Raw genomic sequence first — 24,662 nt, forward strand, 5'->3', positions numbered from 1 at the left:
TAACAAATAAAGTAATATGTGCCAGACATAAATAGCAGAGAGACAAATCTGCATAGTATTCCCTGGATAGTGCATAGCATAATGTAAGATAAAATTCATTGAAGAATCTCACTCAAATAGTAAAACTTCACTAAAGAAAATAGCAATTAAGGTTTTTATTTTCTGATAAAAACAAGTATGGCAAATATTTTATTAAAAGCTTGTTCTTTTCTCTAATGGCCTAAAATTGTTTAAATAATTGCCTTTAGTTATAGCTGTGATCTCCAATTCACAAAAATTTGCTTGTACTAGGAAAAAAACCCCAAGAATATTAAAATAGCAAACCCAAGCCAAACTCACTGCCACTGAGTTCATTCTGACTCATAGTGACCCTAAATGAGAGATAGAACTGCCCCATAGGGTTTCCAAGGCTGTAAATCTTTATGGAAGAAGACTGTCACATCTTTCTCCTGCAGAGAATATTAAAATACAAAAAAGAATTTTCATCTGCCCTGTTTTGTAATCTGAACAATGTTTCTTTCTTTCAAAATCTCTTTTGTAACTCGACCAAGATTCATTTTGGATTAATCTTCTATTTTGCTTTTATTTCCAAAGGACATCCATTACCTTGCACTAGATAAGGGTGAATTGGCACTAGCTGAAGTGGCAAGGAAAAGAGCTAGCGACATTGATGCAGAATCAATAACCTCTGGAGTTGGTAAGAATTAATGCTGGTTTTTTAAAGTGCCTTTTGTACTTATTCAGTATCATTTCCATTTGTTTGTAGGGCATGGTTGGTTAATTTGAATTACTTTCTTCGTATAGACTGTCTTTTTTTTTTTTAAAGAAGAATTAAGTTGTGACAAATAGTACAATATGGATATACAAGTTGGAATTCTGTTAATGTGAAAATAATAATCAGTAGTTAACTTTAGTCATCATTTAGCAAAAAGAAAAAAAGGACATTGTTCTGTTCATAAGATTTGAGGGAAGAGTTTATTGTCATCAGCACTGTTATTAAAATTAACCAACACAGGATATAGCCCTTTAGACACATGAACATGTCTTACTTCAAAATAATTCTCTTATATCAGACAAAGGACTTCACGTGGAATTTGAGATTTGGTCGGTGATTTGCTTCTGTTTAGAAGCCACTAGAGCCCTTTTCAGCCTAGGAAACACTATGGGGCAGTTCTACATGGGGTCATTATGAGTCAGAATTGACTTGATGGCACACAACAATGACAGAGTCATTTTAGTGTGTAGTCTTCCAAAGAATACAAATCAAAAGCCCAGACTGAATCTAAAGGTCCATTTAAAACTTTAAAATATAGAAAAATGAATGTTTTTCTCCGTATTATAACACCAACATAAGCTTCCTTTTTCTAAACTTAATGACCTAATGTCACTAAACCTGGTGGTTCTGATACCTGGATATCATAATTCCCATTCCTTTTTTTTCTAATATTTTCTATTTCTAGACTGAGCGAAAGACTTTCAGAATTGTAACTGAGTTCCTTTCTCTGTGGAACTCCTGTGAAACAAACAAGTTTTAATAGTATTTCTATTTTTTAAGTTGCTTGAAATTACTATACTGAGCCTTTCCATTGATAGATCATCGTGTGCTGTGTTTTTATGATACTGTTTGCAGCCAAAGGGACCAAGTGTCAGCCCGTCTCTAATATTTACCACCAGAGAGCACCCTACCAGGGCCGCTCTACACCTGAGTGCCCGAGCTGACAGTTACCAGGAAGATGGTTCCATTCTCCTCCCCCGACCCTGAGAGAGCTCCGAATTGATGGAACCTATTTTTTTTTTTTTTAAGATGTGCATAGGCCACTTCCAAATTTTTTTTAATGGATAAGGCATATTCACTGATTTAGTCATCTAGTGCTTCTATAACAGAAACACCACAAGTAGGCGGCTTTAACAAACAGAAATTTCTTTTCCCATCATTAGGAGGCTAGAAGTCTGAATTCAGGGTGCCAGCTAAGGGAAGGTGTTCTGTCTCTGTCGACTGTGGAGGAAGATCCTTGTATCCTTTGAGTTTCTGCTCCCAGGCGATCTTCATGGGGCTTGGCATCTCTCCCCCATCTCTGCCTGCTTGCTTGCTTGTTTAATCTCTTTTATATCTTAAAAGAGATTGACTTAAGACAGACTTTACACTCATATTGTCTCATTAACATAACAAAGAAAAACTATTCCCAAATGGGATTATAGGGGTTAGGATTTATAACATATTTTGAAGGGCCACAATTCAGTCCATAACATTTATTGGTATAATATTAGATAAGAATAACTTTAATTGACCTACCACTGTAACTTGTTACTTGCTAACGATTTCACGTACCTCCTAATATTAATAATAATAAACTTGTTGCCATCAAGTAAAACTGAGCTCTTAACTGCGCCACCAGGGCTTCCAGTCATAATAATAAACGAAAAAACCAAACCTGTTGCCGGCGAGTCGATTTCAACTCATGGTGACCCTGTAGAACTGTCCCCATAAGGTTTTCAAGGAGAAGCTGGTAGATTTGAACTGCTGACCTTTGGTTAGCAGCTGAGCTCTTAACCACTGTGCACTGAGGCTGAAGTAATAAAAAAAAAAATTTACTGAATGCTTACCCTGGCCCAGACACTATTGTAAATTACTCATTTAATCCTCACCATGACTGTATTAGTTTCCTAGGGCTGCCATAATAACTTACTACAAAACATGTGACTTAAGGAGTCCTATAGGGTTGCTATGAGTTAGAATTGACTTGATGGCAACAGGTTTGGTTTTTTTTTTTTTTGGTGACAGTGGTTAAGTGTTCTTTTGCTAACCAAAGGGCTGGCACTTCAAATCCACTAGCCTCTCCTTGAAGACCCTATGGAGTTCTACTCTGTCCTATAGGGTTGCTAGGAGTCAGAATCAACTCACCAGCAACAGGTTTGGTTTTGGTTTACGTGACGTGAAACAAGAGGAATTTATTCTCTCGCAGTTAAGGAGAACACTACAGGTCCAAAATCAAGGTGTTGGCAAGGCCACGCTCCCTCCGAAGGCCCTAGGGAAGAATCCTCCTTTGCCTCTTCATAGCTTCTTGTGGTTGCCACAGTCCTCTACTGTATTCGATACGCTGGTGTATTTTGAGGCCCTTGGTGTCCCTTGCATCGCTCTTCTGCCTCCGTCGCCACATGGCCTTCTTCCCTGTGTATGTCTGTGTGTCTCCAAATCTCCCCTCTCTTTTCTCTTATAAAGATGTCAGTCACTGTGTTATGGCCCACGCTAATACGACCTCATCTTAACTTGATTACATCCGTAAAGACCCCATTTCCAAATAAAGTCATGTTCACACATACTGAGGTTCAGGATTCGAATATAACTTTTTTGGGACACTGTTCAACCCACAATAACAACTCTGTGAGGTAGGTACTATCTTATATTTGATGATGAAACCATACCATGTTAATAGGAACTTCGACACTATATGATTTGGATACAAATGTTCTCCATCCCTATCCCTCTAGACATTTAAGGGAAACATAGCAGGTTAATTCATATTCACTTTTATGGTGACTTTCCTCAGTTGTCCTGCACTCTGCCTTTTCCACTAGGGTATCAAATAGAGTAGAGGCCATCTTTGCGTTTTAAAGCTATTTAAATTATTAAGGGTGAAAAAGAACATGAGATTACCACAAAATACGGAAAAGTGAAGAAACTCCACCAATCACCAGAATGAATGCTGTGTCTCTTTCCTATTGATTTGGAGTAGTTTTATGTATTTTATAGATATGAATACTTTGCTGAACAGATGAATCACAAATTTCTTCTTCCACTCTGTGATCTGCCTTTTCACTAGCTTAATTGTGGCTTTTGAATCCTTAAAAGGATTCTTCATTTTAATATGATCTCTAATTTATCTTTTTTTCTTTGACAATTAGGTGTTTGTGTGTGTCCTGGGAGAGAAATCTCAGTCTATTCCAAGGCCACAAAGATAACCTCATGTTTTCCTCTGAGAGAATTACTATTACATACCTTTCACATTTAGATCTACTGTGCATCAGGAATGGATTTTCGTGTGTGGTGGAGGTGGGCTCAATATTAATTTTTTTCCCTTATGGATACCCAGTTGCCTTAGCACCATGTGTTGAAAGAACCATACTTTCCCTGCTACACTTCAGTATCATTTTGTCCCTAATCACCTGTCTGTGTATGTATGAGGCTGTTTCTGGACTCTGTTCTATTTCGTTGGTCTGTTTGTACTTGCATGAATATCTCACGGCTTTAACAACTCTGACTTTAAGTCTCAGTATTTGGTAGTGAAAATTGTCCAGCTTTGTTCTTTAAGATTGCTTTGACTATTCTTGGCCCTTTGTATTTCTATATAAATTTCAAAATCACCTTGTCATTCTCCCCTCACCCCAAAAGGGATGAAATTTTTGTTGGAATAGCATTTAATCTGTAATTAAATTTGAGCAGAATTAATATCTTTATAATATTGAGCTATCCAATCAATGAATATGATACATCTCTCTTTTATTTAGGTCTTCTCTAATTTTTCTCAAAAATGTTTTGTAGTTTTCACTGTAGCAGCATTCCACATCTTTCCTTAGATTTATCTTAGGTATTTCTTTTTCAACTTTGAATGGGGTAACTTTTTTTTCCATTTTCTTTTTGTTTAATGGCATATATACAATTTATTTTTGTCTATTGATCTTGTTTCTACCAACACTACTAAATTTGCTTATTGATTGTCATAGTTTGTAGATTCTTTTGGATTTTCTACAGCTCTAATGATGTCATATAGGTCCTTGGGTGGTGTAAATAGTTTGTGCTTAAATACTAACCAAAAGTTTGGCAGTTCAAACTCAGCCAGCAGCACTGCAGAAGGACGGCCTGCTTCCGTAAACATTATAGCCAAGAAAACTCAATGGAGCTCAATTCTACTCTGTAACACATGAGGTTGCCATGACTCCATGGCAATGTTTTTTTTTTTTTTTTTTTTTTAATGAGGCATGTATAAATAAAAAAAAATAAATAAGGGTGGTTTAATTATTTCCTTTCCAGTTCTTAGGTATTTTATTTCCTTTTTTTTTTTTTTTCCTTAACTACACTGGCTAGAAGCTCCAGCATAATGTTGAATAGAAGTTATAAGAGGCACCATTTTCTGGTCCTTGATCTGGGAACGTTTTCAGTAGTTCACCATTTGGTATTAGGTTTGCAGAAAGGTTTTTTGTTTTGTTTTGTTTTGTTTGTGAAATCTTAATCATATTAAGGAAGTTCCCTTTTATTCCTAATGTACTAAGATTTTCTATCATGAATAGATGTTCAATTTTATCAAGTACTTTTTCTGTATCTATCAAGATGATTACACCTAAAATGTGGAACTGGTTTTGGAATTGGATAATGGGTAGAGGCCGGAGGAATGTTGATGGACTTGACTGTAAGAGCCTAGATTGCCTTCTAAATGCTGTCAGTAGAATTACGGACATTAAGCATGATACTCATGAAGATTCAGAAAGAAATGATGAATCCTGTAGAAAAAGCTTCTGTAATTATGGATGGAATGTTGTTAGAAATGTGGGCATTATATTTGCTTCTGGTAAGGCTTTGAAAGGAAAAAATGAACATGTTATTGGACACTAGACGAAAGGTGACCCCGGTTAGGAAGTGGCGAAAAACTTTTCTGAATTATGTTCAAATGTTTGGTAGATGGTAGAGCTTTTAAATGATGAACTTGGATATCTAGCTAAGGAGATTTCTAAGTGAAATCTTGAAAACAAAGCATGTTTTTTCCTTTTTGCTTATAGTAAAATGTGAAAAGAAAAAGATTAAGAAATAACTGTGCAAAAAAAAAAAAAAAAAAAACCCAGAACTTAAAGACTTGGAAAATTCTATTGTAAAAACAAAGAGAGCTTGCCTTGGAAAGGACACTAAAGCTTTGGCTACACAACTGTTTGCCTGTGACCGATGGATCTAATCAACCATCTCAGCAGAAACCCTGTCTGCTATTGGCCAGATACCATATTTTTACGCACATCATGCACACCTTCTGCATTTGTATGCCAGTCACACCCTCCCCCCAAGGGGTATTAAGTATGCTATGCTAATTTTTTTTACTGCAGCATGTGGAAAAGAATTGGCATGACTGTATTTGTGAGGGTGCCTGACGAGGGGAGGGCACAGCTGGCAAACAAACGCAAAGGGTGTGCATTATGTGCATAAAATACAGTATACCTGAAAAACAGAAGATCCTTTTCAAGCCTCAAGAGCTAATGAGATTTGCTGTACTGGGTTGTAGACTTGCTGAATACTCGTGACCCCTTCTTTCCCTCCATTTTCTCCCTTTTGGAATGGGAATGTCTACTTTGTGCTGTCTCACCATTGTACTCTGGAAGCAGATAACTTGTATTCTGTGTTTCACAAGTCCATGGAAAGAAAGGAATTTGTATACACCGGAGTCTCACTCATACTTGATTTAGATGATTCAGAAGATGAAACTTTGGACATACAGTCAATGCTGAAATGACTTAAGACTTCTGAGGGCTGTGGTTGAACGTGTTTTGCACATGTGAAATTTGGGAGGCCAGAGGAGCCTTGGTGGCACAATGGTTAAGTGCTTGGCTGCTAACCAAAAGGTCGGAGAAAAGACCTGGTGATCTGCTCCACTAAAGATTTCAGCCTAGGAAACCCCAGGGGGGCAGTTCTACTCTGTACTATAGGATCACTATGAGTCAGAATTGACTCAACACACAACAACAACAAAGGGTAGAATGTTGTGGATTGAGTTCTGTCCCCCAGAAATACATATATAGAGGTCCTGGCCCCTATACTTGTGGACGTGATCCTGTTTGGAAATAGAGTTGATTAGGTCATACCCAAGCAGGGTGGGTCCTAAACCTAATCACTTCTGAGTTATAAAAAGACCAGAATATACATAGAGACACACATCGAGAGAAGAGAGACACCAAGGAACTCCAGGGCTACCAACAAGAAAGGGCCTCCCCTAGAGCGATGCCCTGAATTTGGCCTCACAGTCTCCTGAACTGTGAGAAAATGAATTTCTGTTCTTTAAAGTCAGCCATCTGTGCTATTTGCGTTACTGTAGCACTATAGAACTATGATTGGGGGGTATATGGGGAGACGAGAGAATTTGATTTCCAGAGATGTCACATTGTATCACTTAAAATGTCAAGTTTTCAATGAAAAATTATAAGACATGCAAAGAGCATATGGGCCATGCACAAGGAAAAAAGCAATCAATATCTCTGAGGAAGCCCAGAGTTGGACTTACTAGACAGAGACTTTAAACTACTGAATCCATAGCCTAGACTTTGGCACAATAAATAACTCAGTATTTACTAAATGAATGAATACACAAATGTATGAGCAAACATTTATAATAAAAGATTTAAAAGGATGGAAAAAAGAAGGATAAGGAGGAAATGGAATTTTAAAAATGTAAGTGATACATAGTAGCGATATACAAGAGGGAAAGAAAATTAAGGAAACGTTACCCTTTCAATAGCATCTAAAAGAATAAAATACCCCAGGAGGATATGGTCCCCAGACACTCTTTTAGCTCAGTAATGAAGTCACTCATGAGGTACACCCTTCAGCCAAAGATTAAATAGGCCCGTTAAACAAAATGAGACCAAATGGGCATACCAGCCCAGAGGCAAGGACGAGAATGCAGGACAGGACAGGAAAGCTGGTAATGAGGAACCCAAGGTCGGGAAGGGGAGAGTGTTGACATGTTGTGGGGTTGGCAACCAATGTCACAAAACAATTGTGTATTAATTGTTTAATTAGAAACTAATTTGCTCTGTAAACCTTCATCTAAAGTACAATAAATACATAGAGAAAAATTTTTTAAAAATTAGGAATAAATTTAACCAGGATGGTCAAAGACCTATATACAGAAAACTAAAAAACATTGCTAAAAGAAATCAAAGAGGACCTAAATAAATGGAAGGATATTCTGTGTCTGTAGATTGGAAGGCTTAATATAGTTAAGATGTCAATATTACTCAAAGCAATATAAATACAATGCAATCCCCATCAAAATTCCAACAGCCTTCTTGACAGAAATGGAAAAGCCAACCCTCAAATTTATATGGAAGGGTAAGGGGCTCCAAATAGCTAAAGCAATCCTAAAGAAGAACAAGAAAGTAGGTCTCACACTTCCTGACTTCAAAACATACGTAAAGCTACAGTAATTAAAGCAGCCTGGTACTGGTATAATAACACACACATAGGCCAATGGAATAAAATTGAGAGCCCAGAAATGAATCCATACATCTATGGTCAACTGATTTTTGACAAGGGTGCTAAATCCATCAAGTAGGGGAAGAAAATCTCTTCAATAAATGGTGCTGGGAAAATTAGATATCCACATGGAGAAGTATGAAACCAGGATCTCTTACGTCATACACAAAAGCCTGTTCAAAATGGATCAATGACCTTAATCTGAAAACTAATACCATAAAGTTCACAGAAGAAAATGTAAAGACAAAGCTGTGGGACCTGGGTTTTTGTAATGGACTATCTGATACGACAACAAAAGCACAAGCGGGAAAAAAAAAAAAAATAGATAAATGGGACCTTGTAAAAATTAAACACTTCTGCCCATCAAAAGACTTTATCAAAAAGTTAAAAAGACAGCCTATACAGTGGGAGAAAATTTTCAGGAACTGTGTATCTGATAACGGTCTAATAGCCAAAATCTATAAAATACTTATACAACTGAACAGCAAAATGACAGCTCAATCAGAAAATGTGCAGAGGACTTGAACAGACATTTCACCAGGGAGGATATCCAAATGGCCAACAAGCACGTGAAAAGATGCCCAAAGTCATTAACCATTTAAAAAAAAAAAAAAAAAACCCATTGCAATGAGTCAATTCCGACTCATAGTGACCCTATAGTACAGAGTGGAACTGCCCCATAGAGTTTCTAAGGAGCGCCTGGCAGATCTGAACTGCCAACCCTTTGGTTAGCAGCCATAGCACTTAACCACCCAGCCACCAGGGCTTCTGATTAGCCATTAGGGAGACACAAATCAAAACCACAATGAGACACCATCTTGCCTCCATTAGAATGACAGTGATCAAAAAAAGAAAATACAAGACGTTGATGAGAATGTGGAGAAACAGGAACCTTCATCTATGCTATTGTTACTGTAATTGGTATAGCCATTGTGGAAAGCAGTTTGGTAGTTCCTCAAAAAGTTGAATACAGAGCTACCATAGGACCCAGCAATTCCCCTCTTAGGCATATACCCATGACCTGAAAGCATGGAAGCAAACATATGTAAACCAATGTTCATTGCAGCACTATTCACGATAGCCAAAAAGTAGAAACTAACAAAATGTCCATCAGCTGATGTATGGCTAAACAAAATGTGGTATATACAAACAGTGGACTACTTAATCAGCCATAAAGAAAAATGAAGTCCTGAGGCATGCCACAACAAAGATAAATTTAGAGGATATTATGCCGAGCAAAATAAGACACAAAAGGACAAATACTATATGATATCACTTATATGAAATAATTATATAAAAACCGTAAGTGGTTACCAGGACAGGAGGGAGGGACACAGTGGGGTTTTTTACTTAGAATGCATTGAATGTGTGTTAAAGGTGGCGGGATAATTGGGAAAAAGATAGCGAGAATGGGTGCACAACTTGAAGAATATAATCAGAGTCATGAAGTGTACATGTAGAAATTAATGAAACATTGCATGTTTTGTTGTATGTATGTTGATGTAATAAAAAGATGTAAGTAAGCAGGCAATTACACAGAAACAAGCCTATAAATACAGATAATTTCCATATCCTAGTATAAACACTACATTTCTTGGCAAAACTGAATAGGAGATATTGTTATCTAGTGAGACATTTTAGAGCATGTCCATGAGAGCCAAAATATGACCTTATTTCCCACCTGCATATAGAGACCGTCTCAAGAATAGATTTGATGCATTGAACACTTATGACCAAAGACTAGATGAGTTGTGGAATAACACCAAGGACATCATACATGAAGAAAGCAAGAAGTCATTTCAAAAAAAGCAGGAAAGAAAAGACCAAAATGGACGTCAGAAGAGATTCTGAAACTTGCTCTTGAACTAAAAGAGCAAAAATGAATGGAAGAAACGCTTAAGTAGAAGAGCTGAACAGAAGATTTCAAAGGGCAGCTCAAGAAGACAAAGTATTATGATGAAATGTGCAAAGACCTTTTGTTAGAAAACCAAAAGGGAAGAACATGCTTGGCATTTCTCAAGCTGAAAGAATTGAAGAGAAAATTCAAGCTTCAGGTTGGTATATCGAAGGATTCTATGAGGAAAATATTGAACAACACAGGAAGCTTCAAAAGAAGATGGAAGGAATACACAGAGTCACTGTACCAAGAAGAATTTATCAACATTCAACCATTTCAGGGGTAGCATATGATCAAGAACCAATGGTACGGAAGGAAGAAGTCCAAGCTGCACTGAAGGCATTGGTGAAAAACAAGGTTCCAGGAATTAATGGAATGCTAATTCAGATGTTTTCAACAAACAGATGCAGTGCTGGAGGTACTCACTTGTCTATGCTAAGAAATTTGGAAGACAGCTACCTGGCCAATTGACTGAAGAGATCCTTATTTGTGCCCATTCCAAAGAAAGGTAATCCAACAGAATGTGGAAATTATCAAAGAGTATCATTAATACTGCACACAAGTAAAATTTTGCTGAAGATCATTCAAAGTGGTTACAGTAGTACACGAACAGGGAACTGCCAGTAATTCAAGCTGGATTCAGAAGAGGACATGGAATAAGAGCTATCATTGCTGATGTCAGATGGATCCTGGCTGAAAGCAGAGAATACCAGAAAGATGTTTACCTGTGTCTTATTGACTGTGCAAAGGCATTTGACTGTGTGAATCATAACAGATTATGGATAACATTGTGAAGAATGGGAATTCCAGAACATTTCCTTGTGCTCATGAGGAACCAGTACATAGACCAAGAGGCAGTCATTTTAACAGAATGAGGGGATACTGAGTGGTTTAAAGTCAGGAAAGGTGTGCATCAGGGTTGTATCCTTTCACCGTACTTACTCTGTATGCTGAGCAAATAATCGAAGAAGCTGGACTACGAAGAAGAATGCCGCATTAGGATTGGAGAAAGACTTATTAACAACTTGTGATATGCAGATCATACAACCTTGCTTGCTGAAAGTGAAGAGGACTTGAAGCATTTACTGATGAAGATCAAAGACCACAGCCTTTAGTATGGATTGTACCTCAACATAAAACCGAAATCCTCATCTTGGATCAGGTGGACACTTGAAGACTATGTTGGCATCTCCTCCCTGGAGGGGAGATGAGAGGGTAGAGGGGGGGTTAGAAGCTGGCAAAATGGACATGAAAAGAGAGAGTGGAGGGAGGGAGTGGGCTGTCTCAGGGGGAGAGCAACTGGGAGTATGTAGCAAGGTGTATAAAACTTTTTGTGTAAGAGATTGACTTGATTTGTAACCTTTCACTTAAAGCATAATTAAAATAAAAATAAAAAAACCCTCAAAACTGCACCAATAAGCAACATCATGATAAACAGAGAAAAGTCTGAAGTTGTCAAGGATTTCATTTTACTTGGATTCACAATCAATGCCCATGGAAGCAGCAGTCAAGAAATCAAATGATGTATTACATTGGGCAAATCTGCTGCAAAAAGACCTCTTTAAAGTGTTACAAAGTAAAGATGTCACTTTGAGGACTAAGGTGTGCCTGATATGCATGCAAAAATTAGCTTAAGTTTCATGAAAAACTTCACAGGGATTTTAAGTGAAATTGCATCGACTTTGTACATTATTTGGGGGGAATAACGGACATATTTACAGTATTGAGTATTCCCAGCCAGAAATGGTGGTGAATCTCTTCGTTTATTCAGGTCTTTTATGTTCTTCAATGATGTTTGGTAATTTCTCATCATTGTCGTGCTTATATTTTATTGTATTTATTACTGTGGACCTTATTTTGTTTTCCTCTATTGTATTTTCTAATTGACTCTCAGTGGTATATCTCATCTGTGCTGGCCATAGAGGAAAAGGAACCATAAATATATCTCTGAAAATGCAAACCAGGGTTTAGCAGGGTTAGAGCAGTTAGGTCAGTGGCACACAGTTTGTGGGAGAGCCTTAAAGTCTGTTACCAGTTTTAATTCAGAGCCCTTGGAATCCACTGTGGTGTTTTAAAGAACATGAGAGGTCAAAAATGATGGACCAAACGAGTTTTTACTGCTATGCACAGGAAAAATTAAAATGAATAAAGAATCCTCATAATTACTTCTAACCAATAAACAACAAGCCTGTAATATTTTTCAGGCAAATCCTGTTTTTAAATTGGGTGTGTGGAACAAACTATAGTAAATGTTCTATCATGTATGCGAAGTCTAAGTGTATAATATTTGGATTTTCTAGCTTTTCAATTTTTTTCTCTTCAAGCAGTGTTGTTTTATTTCTGGTTTATCATTTATATAGATAAATAAATTCTATAAAGTCCATACCGGTCACACATGCTAACTTTATACCCCTTAGTAGGAAAGGAACAGATTATACTCAGTCATACCAGTTCATGTCTGCATGCTTAATGCCTACAGAACATAAAATTAATCTTAATAAGCAGTTGATAGTAGCAGTAAGATGTTGAAAATAGTCTATCCCTTCTATTTCTCCTCTGCTTGCTTTTTAGTTCTGTAGGCAAATTTTTATTATCTTGCTTAGTAGGATGACAAAAGAGAGATGGTAAGAGCTAAAACAAGGAAATAGAATGAGATTACAGATGTAAAATAATTTTGAAAAAGATACAAATACTATAAACTGAAAGCTGGTGTTGCCATTGTTAACAGAGATTATAATATAAATTAAGGCAGTGTAGCTTTTGTTGACCTAAATTGAGTACCTGATGATTCTTAAGCTATGTGGTTATTTCAGGTATCCCCATTCTCTAATCACCTATTCTCTAAATAATTTAAGTATCAGTAATAAACTTTAAAAGGAGATTTATAAAAAATGGAGAGGGGCTTATAAAATCCCCTATGATTAACATTTTGAGTGTGGACTCTGGAGCCAGACTGCTTGGGTTTGAAGACTAGCTTTACTACTACCAGTTGTGCGACCCTGGGCAAGTTACTTCTCTGTGCCTCAGTTTACTCATCTTTAAAAGATTATTATGGGAGTAAGTTAATACATGCATTGAACAGTGTCTGGAAAAGATTAAACCACAGTAGAGGTCAGCTATTAATAGTGCTTTCATGGTACATATTTTCTTGAATAAACATTTTTTTTTAACTTGTATTGTGCTTTAAGTGAAAGTTTACAAACCAAGTCAGTCTCTCATACAAAAACTTATATACACCTTGCTATATTTTTTTATATACTCCTAGTTGTTCTCCCTCTAATGAGATAGCACACTCCTTCCCTCCACTCTCTATTTTCATGTCCATTCGGCCAGCTTCTGACCCCCTCTGCCCTCTCATCTCCTCTCTAGATAGGAGCTGCCCACATAGGCTCATGTGTCTACTTGATGCAAGAAGCTCACTCCTCATCAGTATCATTTTCTATCCTATAGTCCAATCTATGTCTGAAGAGTTGGCTTTGGGAATGGTTCCTGTCGAGCTGACATAAGGTCTGGGGACTATGACCTCCGGGGTCCTTCTAGTCTCAGTCAGACCATTAAGTCTGGTCTTTTTATGAGAATTTGAGGTCTGCATGCCACTACTCTCCTGCTCCTTCAGGGATTCTCTGTGGCGCACCCTGTCAGGCCAGTCATCAGTTGTAGCCAGGCACCATCTAGTTCTTCTGGTCTCGGGCTGATGTAGTCTCTGATTTCTGTGGCCCTTTCTGTCTCTTGGGCTCATAATTACCTTGTGTCTTTGGTGTTCTTTATCCTCCTTTGCTCCAGGTAGGTTGAGACCAATTGATGCATCTTAGATGGCTGCTTGCTAGCATTTAAGGCCCCAGACGTCACGCTCCAAAGTGGGATGCAGATTTGTTTTTAATAGATTTTATTATGCCAATTGACTTAGATGTCCCCTGAAACCATAGTCCCCAAACCCCCGCCCCTGCTATGTTTGCCTTTGAAGCATTCAGTTTATTCAGGAAACTTCTTTGCTTTTGGTTTAGTCCAGTTGTGCTGACCTCTCCTGTATTGTGCGCTGTCTTTCCCTTCACCTAAAATAGTTCTTATCTACTGTCTAATTAGTGAAAACCCCTCTTCTTCCCTCCCTCCCCACTCTCATAACCATCCAAGAATATTTTCCTCTCTGTTTAAACTATTTTTCAAGTTCTTATACTAGTGGTCTCATACAATATTTGTCCTTTTGCAACTGACTAATTTCACTCACCATAATGCCTTCCAGATTCCTCCATGTGATGAAATGTTTCATGGATTCATCATTGTTCTTTATCAATGCATAGTATTCCACTGTGTGGATATACCATAATTTATCCATTCATCCATTGATGGGCACCTTGGTTGCTTCCATCTTTTTGCTATTGTAAATGGTGCTGCAATGAACATGGGTGTGCATATATCTGTGTAACGGCTCTTATTTCTCTAGGATATATTCCAAGGAGTGGGATTGCTGGATCATATGGTAACTCTATTTTTAGCTTTTTAAGGAAGCACCAAATCGATTTCCAAAGTGGTTGTACCATTTTACATTCCCACCAGCAATGTATAAGTGTTCCAGTCTCTCCACAACCTCTCCAACATTTATTTTGTGTTTTGGATTAATGCCATCCTTGTTGGAGTGAGATGGAATCTCATTGTACTTTTGATTTGCGTATCTCTAATGGCTAATGATCATGAGGATTTCCTCATGTATCTGTTAGCTATCTGAATGTCTTCTTTAGTGAAGTGCCTGTCCATATCCTTTGCCCATTTTTTAATTGGGTTTTCTTTTTGTAGTTGAGTTTTTGCAGTATCATGTAGATTTTAGAGATCAGATGCTGATCAGAAATGTCATAGCTAAAAACTTTTTCCCAGTCTGTAGGTAATCTTTTTACTCTTTTGATGAAGTCTCTGGATGAGCATAGGTGTTTGATTTTTAGGAGCTCCCAGTTATCTAGTTTCTCTCCTGCATTGTTAGTAATGTTTTGTATATTATTTATGCCATGTATTAGGGCTCTTAGCGTTGTCCCTATTTTTTCTTCCATGATCTTTATCGTTTTAGATTTTATATTTAGGTCTTTGATCCATTTTGAGCTCATTTTTGTGCACTGTGTGAGGTATGGGTCTTGTTTCATTTTTTTGCAGATGGATATCCAGTTATGCCAGTACCATTTGTTAAAGAGACTATCTTTTCCCCATTTAACAGACTTTGGGCCTTTGTCAAATATCAGCTGCTCATATGTGGATGGATTTATGTCTGGATTCTCAATTCTGTTCCATTGGTCTATGTATCTGTTGTTGTACCAGTACCAGTATAATAGGTTCTAAAATCAGGTGGAGTGTGGCCTCCCACTTTGTTCTTCTTTTTCAGTAATGCTTTACTTATCCAGGGCCTCTTTCACTTCCATAAGAAGTTGGTGATTTGTTTCTCCATCTCATTAAAAATGTTGTTGGAATTTGGATCGGAATTGTGTCATACCTATAGATGGCTTTTGGTAGAACAGGCATTTTTACAATGTTAAGTCTTCCTATCCATGAGCAAGGTATGTTTTTCCACTTACATAGGTCTCTTTTGGTTTCTTGCAATAAATAGTGTCTCGTAGTATTCTTTGTATAAGTCTTTTACATCTCTGGTAAGATTTATTCCTAAGTATTTTATCTTCTTGTGGGTTATTGTAAATGATATTGATTTGGTGCTTTCCTCTCTGATGTTCTCTTTGTTGGTGTAGAGGAATCCAACTGAATTTTGTATGTTTGTCTTGTATCCTGATGCTCTCTGCTAAACTCTTCTATTAGTTCCAGTAGTTTTCAAGAGGATTCTCTGGGGTTTTCTGTGTATAAGATCATGTCATCTGCAAACAGAGATTCTTTAACTTCTTCCTTACCAATCTGGATGTTCTTTATTTCTTTATCTCGCCTAATTGCTCTGGCTAGGACCTCTAGCACAATGTTGAATAAGAGTGGTGATAAAGAGCATCCTTGTCTGGTTCCTGATCACAAGGAGAATGCTTTCAGACTGTCTCCATTTAGGATGATATTGGCTGTTGGCTTTGTATAAATGCCCTTTTCTATGTTGAGGAATTTTCCTTCTATTCCTATTTTGCTGAGAGTTTTTAACATGTATGGGTATTGAAGTTTGTCAAATGCCTTTTCTGCATCAATAAGATCATGTGGTTCTTTTATTTACATGATGGATTACATTAATTGTTTCTCTAATGTTGAACCATCCCTGCATAACTGGTATGAATCCCACTTGGTCATGGGGAATTATATTTTTGATATGTCGTTGAATCCTATTGGCTAGAATTTTGTTGAGGATTTTTGCATCTAAGTTCACGAGGGATATAAACCGAAAACCGAGTGCCGTAGAGTCGATCCTAACTCATACCGCCCCTATAGGACAGAGTGGAACTGCCCCATAGAGTTTCCAAGGATTGCCTGGTGGATTCGAACTGCCGACCCTTTGGTTAGCAGGGATATAGGTCTGTAATTTTTTTGTGGTGTCTTTACCTGGTTTTGGCGTCAGGGATATGCTGGCTTCATAGAATGAGGTTGGGAGTATTCCGTCCTCTTCTATGCTGTGAAATGCCTTTAGTAGTAGTGATGTTAACTCTTCTCTGAAAGTTTGGTAGAACTCTGCAGTGAATCTGTCCAGGCCAGGGCTTTTTTTTTGTTGGGAGTTTTTAAATTACCTTTTATCTCTTCTTTTGCTATGGGTTTATTTAGTTGTTCTACCTCTGCTTGTGTTAGTTTAGGCGGATAGTGTGTTTCTAGAAATTCATCCATTTCTTCTAGGTTTTCCAATCTGTTAGAGTACCATTTTTTCATAGTAATCTGGTATCATTCTTTTAATTTAATTTCAGTTCTGTCTGTTGTAATATCGCCCATCTCATTTCTTATTCCAGTTATTTGCATCCTCTCCTGCTTTTCTTTTGTCAGTTTGGGCAGTGGTTTATCAATTTTGTTAATTTTTTCAAAGAACCAGCTTTTGGTCTTGTTAACTCTTTAAATTGTTTTTCTGTTCTCTATTTCATTTAATTCTGCTCTAATTTTTATTTGCTTTCTTCTGGTGCCTGAGGGTTTCTTTTGTTGCTCTCTTTCTATTAGTTCAAGTTGTAGGGATAATTCTTTGATTTGGGCCTTTTCTTCTTTTTGTGTGTGTGCATTTAGTAATATAAATTGATCTCTGAGCGCTGCTTTCACTGCGTCCCAGAGGTTCTGATAGGAAGTGTTTTCATTCTCATTGGATTCTATGAATTTATTTCATCCTTGATGTCTTCTATAATCCAGTCATTTTTGAGCAGGGTATTGCTCTGTTTCCAAGTGTTTGATTTCTTTTCCCTACTTTTTCTGTTATCGATTTCTACTTTTATGGCCGTATGGTCAGAGAAGATGCTTTGTAATATTTCAATGTTTTGGATTCTGGTAAGGCTTGCTTTATGACCTAATATGTGATCTATTCTAGAGAATGTTCCATGTGCACTAGAACAGAAAGTATACATGGCTGCTGTTGGGTGGAGTGTTCTATATATGTCTATGAGGTCAAGTTGGTTGACTGTGGCATTTAGATCTTCCATGTCTTTACTGAGCTTATTTCTGGATGTTCTGTCCTTCACTGAAAGTGGCATATTGAAGTCTTCTACTATAATTGTGGAGTTGTCCATCTCACTCTTCGATGCTGTTAGAGTTTGTTTTATGTATCTTGCAGCCCTGTCATTGGGTGCATAAATATTTAATATGGTTATATCCTCCTGGTATATTGTCCCTTTAATCATTATATAGTGTCCTTCCTTATCCTTTGTGGTGGATTTAATCTTCAAGTCTGTTTTGTCAGAGATTAGTATTGCCACTCCTGCTCTTTTTTGATGGTTGATTGCTTATTTTTTTCCATCCTTGAGTTTTAGTTTGTTTGTGTCTCTAAGTCTAAGGTGTGTCTCTTGTAGGCAGCATATAGATGGACCATGTTTTTTCATCCATTCTGCCACTGTCTCTTTATTGGTGCATTTAGTCCACTTAACATTCAGCATAATTATGGATAGGTATGAGTTCAGTGCTGCCATTTTGATGTCTTTTTTTGTGTGTTGTTAACAGCTTCTTTTTCCCACTTAATTTTTTGTGCTGAGTAGCTTATATATCGTCTTTTCCTCTTATTCATTGTCATTGATTTTGTTCCCACTAAGCCTTTATTTTTTTCTTGTATTTTATTTTGATGAGTAGGATTGTTAGTCTGCTTTGTGGTTACCTTCATATTTACCCCTGTTTTTCTAAGTTTAAACCTAACTTTTAGTTCTTTGTATCACCTTGTCTTCCTTTCCATATGAAAGACCTATGACTACATTTCTTACTCCCTCTTTATTGTTTTAATGTTGTCTTCTTTTACATGATGACATTGCTGTTTCCCTGTTTTGAGCATTTTTTAATCTTGATTTATTTTTGTGATTTCCCTATCTGGGTTGACATCTGATTGCTCTGTCCAGTGTTCCAGTTTTGGGTTGATATCGGATATTATTGATTTTCTAACCAGAGAACTCCTTTTAGTATTTCTTGTAGTTTTGGTTTGGTTTTTACGAATTCCCTAAACTGTTTATCTGGGAATGTCCTAATTTCGCCTTCATATTTGAGAGATAGTTTTGCTGGATATATGATTCTTGGCTGGCAATTTTTTCTCTTCAATTCTTTATATAAGTCATCCCGTTGCCTTCTTGCCTGCACGGTCTCTGCTGAGTAGTCCGAGCTTATTCTTATTGACTCTCGTTTGTAGGTGACTTTTTGGTTATCTCTAGCTGCTCTTAAAATTCTCTATCTTTGGTTTTGGCAAGTTTGATTATGTGTTGGTGACTTTAAGATCTACCTCATGTGGAGTTCGATGAGCATCTTGGATAGGTATCTTTTATGTTATCAGGGAAGTTTTCTGCCAACAAATCTTCAACAATTCTCTGTATTTTGTGTTTTTCTCCCTGTTTTGGTACTCCAGTCACTCATAGGTTATTTCTACTGATAGAGTCCCACATGATTTTTAAGGTTTCTTCATGCTTTTTTTTTTTTTTTTACTCTTTTATACGATTTTTCTTCAAATATTTTGGTGCCAAGTGCTTTGTCTTCAATCTCATCAATCCTGCCTTCCATTTGGTCAATTCTGCTCCTCTGATTTTCTATTGAGTTGTCTAATTCTGTAATTGTTAATCTTCTGAATTTCTGACTGGTGTCTCTCTGTGGATTCTTGCAGCTTATTAAACTTTTCATTCTATTCTTGAATAACCTTTTTAATTTCTTCAACTATTTATCTGTGCATTCCTTGGCTTGTTCTGCATATTGCCTGATATCCTTCCTGATCTCATTCCTGATGTCTTGAAGGGTTCTGTATATTAATGTTTTGTATTCTGCATCCAGTAATTCGAGGAATGTACCTTCATCCAGAAGATCCCTAGATTCTTAGTTTTGAGAGCTTGTTGAAGCGATTGTGGTCTGCTTCTTTATGTGATTGGATTTTGATAGTTGTCTCTCAGCCATCTATAAGTTATACAAGTTTTTGTTTGCTTACTGTAGCCTAGCTTCTTTGTTTTGTTTTGATACACCCCAATAGGTTGCTTGAGTGAGCTAGCTTGGTAATTTTCACCTTTGAAGTGCTAACTTCCTGTCACCCGATGGCTAGAGCTGTTATCAAGTATATGAGCCTAGGAATCCATTCATTTTTCTTGTATGGATTCAGCTCAGGTGTCCAAGTGTTTGGTCATCAAGTGTGTGGTACACGCTCTGTCCTACAATCTTAGAGGGGCAGGGGTAATTGGTGTAGGTACCGGTATCTGATTGCAGCAGGGGGTCATGCTCTGAACAAGGCAGGGGGCTGGCAACTGCCTCCCGAGGGTCTGTGAGGAAAGCTCATCGCTGTTCCCTAGAGCGCACAGGTGGGCGGGTTCTGCAGATGGCCCATGGGCACCCAATGCTTTTGTTTGTAAGGACTGGGAAGTACCCCTTATCCTTGGACCCCTTTCACAGGTGGCTGGGTGACCTGAGTGGAGCAACCAGTCCTTAGGCCCCTGATGTGAGTAGGTGAGGACTCTGTTTAATAGGCAAAGCGGTGTCAAACATCAAACACCCACCTTCCCACCGCACAGCTGAAACAACTGAAGTGTGCCAACGACCTACTCTCCTGAAACATACCCACACATGTCCATGCAAGGGGGAAAGGTACTCTAAGTCCATGGACTGTTTATGCCTGGACAGGAGCCGCTTCTGGCCTGAGCTCCCCAGGTTAGTGAAGCTGGCAGATTATCTTTTCCCCAAGTGTGAATTTATTCCTTCTCCAAGGCTGGGAGAATGGCTCAGGGCACACAGCAGGACCTCTCTCAGGCCCAGGGAAATCGACAGCCACTGAAGGCAGCTTGGGGGCTTGGGGCACCATAAAATATACACAAGTACTTAGCTTTTGCCAAGAGCGCTGTTCTTCTCTGGTTCCAAAGGTGTGAGGAGGCTGTGTAGCTGACTATTTCTCCCTGAGGAAACTTTAGCCAAACACTACTACCAGCCCACCGCAGCCTGAGGGTTCCCAGCAATTCAGATCCAGCAACACCTACCCGCTTCTGAACCGTCTCTCCCTTCCCCTGCTGCTCAGTCTGTTTTCTAACTTTGCCTTTGATGTTTAGGGCTTCTAGCTTGTCATAAATATAATCGTTTCACTTGTTTTTCCGGTCTTTGTTGTAAGAGCGTTCACCAGAAGCATATGACTACTTCACCATCTCGGCCCCGCCTCCGAATAAACATTTCTTGACTAGTAAGTTATTATAGATAAAACAGATTTTTACTTGTTCTTCTTGGTTATAATTCTTATTTAATTTTAGCATTCTTTATTAAACATGGAATCTAAGAAATTGGTTGTGTCAGGAAAGTAGTAGACATGGGCATCCTGTAATATTTTCCTTTAGAGAAGACTATTTTTATAGCTGTGCCATGTTCAGTGTAATCCTGACAAGTCGGATTGAGATCAATCTGTAGTACAATACAAATTATGTAGTAAAATCTGTCCTCATGCACCTTCACCCTTGCCAGGGTTAAATGAGCTTCACTGGTGGTACTAATGGTGGTGGTATAATGCCAACGGTATATTTGGTAGGGAACAGTCTAGGGTACTATAATAAGAGACCACAATGAATTTCAAAAGACAGAGTTTTATTTCCTTCTTATATAGTAATCTTGGGGGGTATTCCAGTACTGGTATAGCATGCTGGTATCAGGTTCCTAGGCTTCTTCTATCTTGTTGCTTTGTCATCTCTAGAGATAGCCTTTATCTGATGGTTGAAGATGTGCATCCCAGCCTACAGGCATACTCATTTTTGTTGTTGCACATCACTTTGCTCATGTCCCATCGTACACAACCTGGTCATAAGGCTACAATACACCTAACTGTAAGAGCCTGGGGAATAGCTTCAGTGTTTGGCCAGATGCCCGGTAAAATGCTTGTTATTATAAAAGCATAAGAAAATAGATAGTAAAGGGACAGCTAGCAGTTGGTCTATTACAACAAGATTTGAAGAATGGCATTTAGGAAAAAAAGAAGAAAATTGGGAAATCAGTTCTATAGAATCCCCACAGAGAAAGAAAATATAAAACACAGCTCCGAGCCACATTTAATGCATCTGCGTACATTCACATTAAAAAATCTTTCCAAATGCATTGTATCTCCAAATACATGTATCATATATCATCTTTCAGATACTATGCTACATAAAGGATGTAACTTTATAAGTTGCCATCTCCTTTTAAGATTTAACAATTTCTGATATAAAAACTTATTCATGCTTAATGGAGAATTTTATAGAATGCAATATAAAAATGACTATAGAGTGCTTATATTATCATCTAGAGATTACTGATAAGTTAGTGCATTTCTTTCATCTTTTTTCTATACATATATTTTTAAAAAATTGGAAGCATATTATTTTATCTTCCTTTTTGTTACCCAATGGTATGCTGACCATATTCCCATGTCATTAAAAATCATACAAAACCTTAATTTTAATAAGTTATCTTCCTCCTCAAGTGTCTTTTTGGTTTTAACATTAAAAGTCATGGTACCATCTGTAAAAGTGCATTAAAAATCCTGTAGATGATACCTGAGTGAAGAGAAAGATTTACTCTTATACATTAATTACAGTATTTTACTGTTAATATAAAATTCTTCTAAAATTAAACTACAAAAAATTTTTTTTTTAACTATACAAACCAACTTCCTACACTATCTTTGAGAGGCTACATTATATTATTTGTACTTGTATGACTTAGGAGGTATATTCATGCCAACTTACTTTTGGCTCCACTTCATCTGTCTTCCCTTTACTGTGTCATGATGCCTGTCAGTTTTGATCTTTACCTTCCTATCTCTAGGCAACTTTGCCTAAAGACATAATCCTAAACCCTTCATAATTACAAGCACATCAAAGGCTAACTGGTTTGCTTGGCTGCAGAGGCTTACACAAAACTGTATTATTGGTATAACTTAAAAGAGATTTATAGTTTTCTGTAAAGTTCCTAAGAATGCCATAATTATCAAACCTTTGTTCCTTTCCTTGTGGTAACATAATGTTGTCAATTACAGAATGTGACATACTAAATAATACCAAATTCTTAAATACGACAAATATAGATTTTCTCTGAATTACCTGTTATTTTCTGATGGAAATTTTCCTTCATTTAAATAGCATTTAACACATTTTTTTAAATTCTGAAATATGAGGTTACTATAAACTGGGTTATTCTGAAATAATGTGTGAACTTTTTAGAACTCACCTACATGAATTCAATATTGAAGTTACTAAGCATAAGGAAATAGTCTTTTCCTGTGGGAAAGGCACAAACGTTGAATTATTTAGGCCTTAACCCTGTTTTCTTGTCATTTTCAGAACAAGTCAAACATCTCAAACCTTCTTTTCTGCCTTATTAGTCAGACTAGTGAATTATGCTGATGGATAGAATGATGGCCATTTAATTTTTCTGCAAGTAAATAATGATGGAATTCTGCTTGATGATTTGGTACATAATATTAAATAGTAACCAATAGACTGAAGTTAAAGAATATAGACTATGTGCCAGCTTGGCTAATGTAAAGTACAGCTGTCTTTTATTAACAATCCCAAATGTGGATGGACAAATAGATTCACACAGGGGTACAGTATAAACTTTAGGACTAACCATATGACGTTTAAAAGTTGCTTTACTTCTCTGGGTTTCAGTTTCCTTACCAGTAAAATAAGGAGATAGGACTACAAGAGGCTATGTCTTTCCCAGCACTAAGATTCTATGCATGTAATATAATTAGATATAACAGAATAGAACCGAAACTAAGTAACTTCATATAAAATTCTAGCCAACATAACATCTATGTGAAAAAAATCAGCACTTACTGGTACCTCTGGAACATATCGACCAGTTGCCTTTGAGTCTGTCCTGACTCGCAGTCTGACTCACATGTCTCAGGAGTAGAGCTGTGCTCCGTAGTGTTCTCAGTGGCTGGCTGTTCAGAAGTAGATCACCAGGACTTTTTTTCAAGGCGCTTCTGGATAGACTCAAACCTCCAACTTTTCAGTTAGCAGCTGAGCATATTAACATCCTGTGCCACTTAACTGTTAGAAGACAATTGTTTGAATATGCTCTTAGAGGATTTCTTTATAGGAGGAAATGCTTAATTCAAAAGGTATTTTGAATTAAATTCTTAGTGACTTTAAAAAACATAGTGAAATTTTATGTAGCAAAAAGTGTAACGTCAAGGTGCTCAAGGACAGGAGCTAATATAGAAACTGAGGAATTTCTAAATAAACAGAATGATTTCATACACATTAGCTGACAGAAATCATTAATTTGTTGAGTTTTAGAGCTGAATTTGGACCCCTTACAGATATTTTATATGTAAAAAATACTCTATGTCAGAAATTATATCAATTCTGAAAGTATTCTTCCTCTATATCCTATGACACCAGAAAATCTCTATTCACACAAGAAAGCTTTGTTATATAATTGCCCTATAAAGTTGATGAGTTAAAAACTGTATGTCTGCTTTATCAAAATTAAATATCTTATAGCTGTATAACATTTTACAAATTACAAAATGGTTTCACCTAGCTGTAAACTGATATTTTCAAGGGGAATCAGACCAAATCAGGTTTTTATAATCACTTAGATTCCAAAGGCTTGAATAAAATAAAATGGCTACATTCTCAAATCTAGTCATCTTGTAATACTTTTAGCTATATGACAGAATTTCTTTGCAAGCTACTCTGTTTAGTCCCTGCCACATGTATCATACACATCCTTCAAGAAATGTAGACCTCAAGAATTCATAAGGTATTCCAGTGGTGCACTGGAGCTGGCTCCTATGGCTTTTGGAAATGCCAGTTGTGTATGTCTCTTCCCAGCTTTTAGAGTTCAGTGATACCCTGTTGGTAGCTAACAATCAGCGATGGTGGAAGTATTTACACCACAGAAACTGCCAAGCTCTACAAATTAGTTATTTTTGTTTGAGATTTGGTTGTTAATCATTTACCAGCACAC

General features: G+C 37.2%; 1 protein-coding gene across 10 annotated transcripts in view; it reads left to right on the top strand.

Moving 5' to 3' along the window:
• The window catches only part of WDPCP (WD repeat containing planar cell polarity effector), a 399,715-nt gene that overhangs the window by 270,877 nt on the left and 104,176 nt on the right, over positions 1 to 24,662 (top strand). For 5 of the 10 annotated variants that reach the window (XM_049856218.1, XM_049856220.1, XM_049856217.1 and 2 more), the window contains one exon: positions 595 to 697. In XM_049856218.1, coding sequence (XP_049712175.1) covers positions 595 to 697 — 103 coding nt within the window. Of the gene's footprint in view, positions 1 to 594; positions 698 to 1,938; positions 2,329 to 3,286; positions 3,850 to 3,903; positions 4,052 to 24,662 lie in introns of those variants that run through there. The other 5 variants (XR_007513555.1, XR_007513554.1, XM_049856221.1 and 2 more) reach the window with 5 other exon arrangements.

Source organism: Elephas maximus, chromosome 17, assembly GCF_024166365.1.
Source record: "Elephas maximus indicus isolate mEleMax1 chromosome 17, mEleMax1 primary haplotype, whole genome shotgun sequence".
Classification (NCBI taxonomy): domain Eukaryota; kingdom Metazoa; phylum Chordata; class Mammalia; order Proboscidea; family Elephantidae; genus Elephas; species Elephas maximus.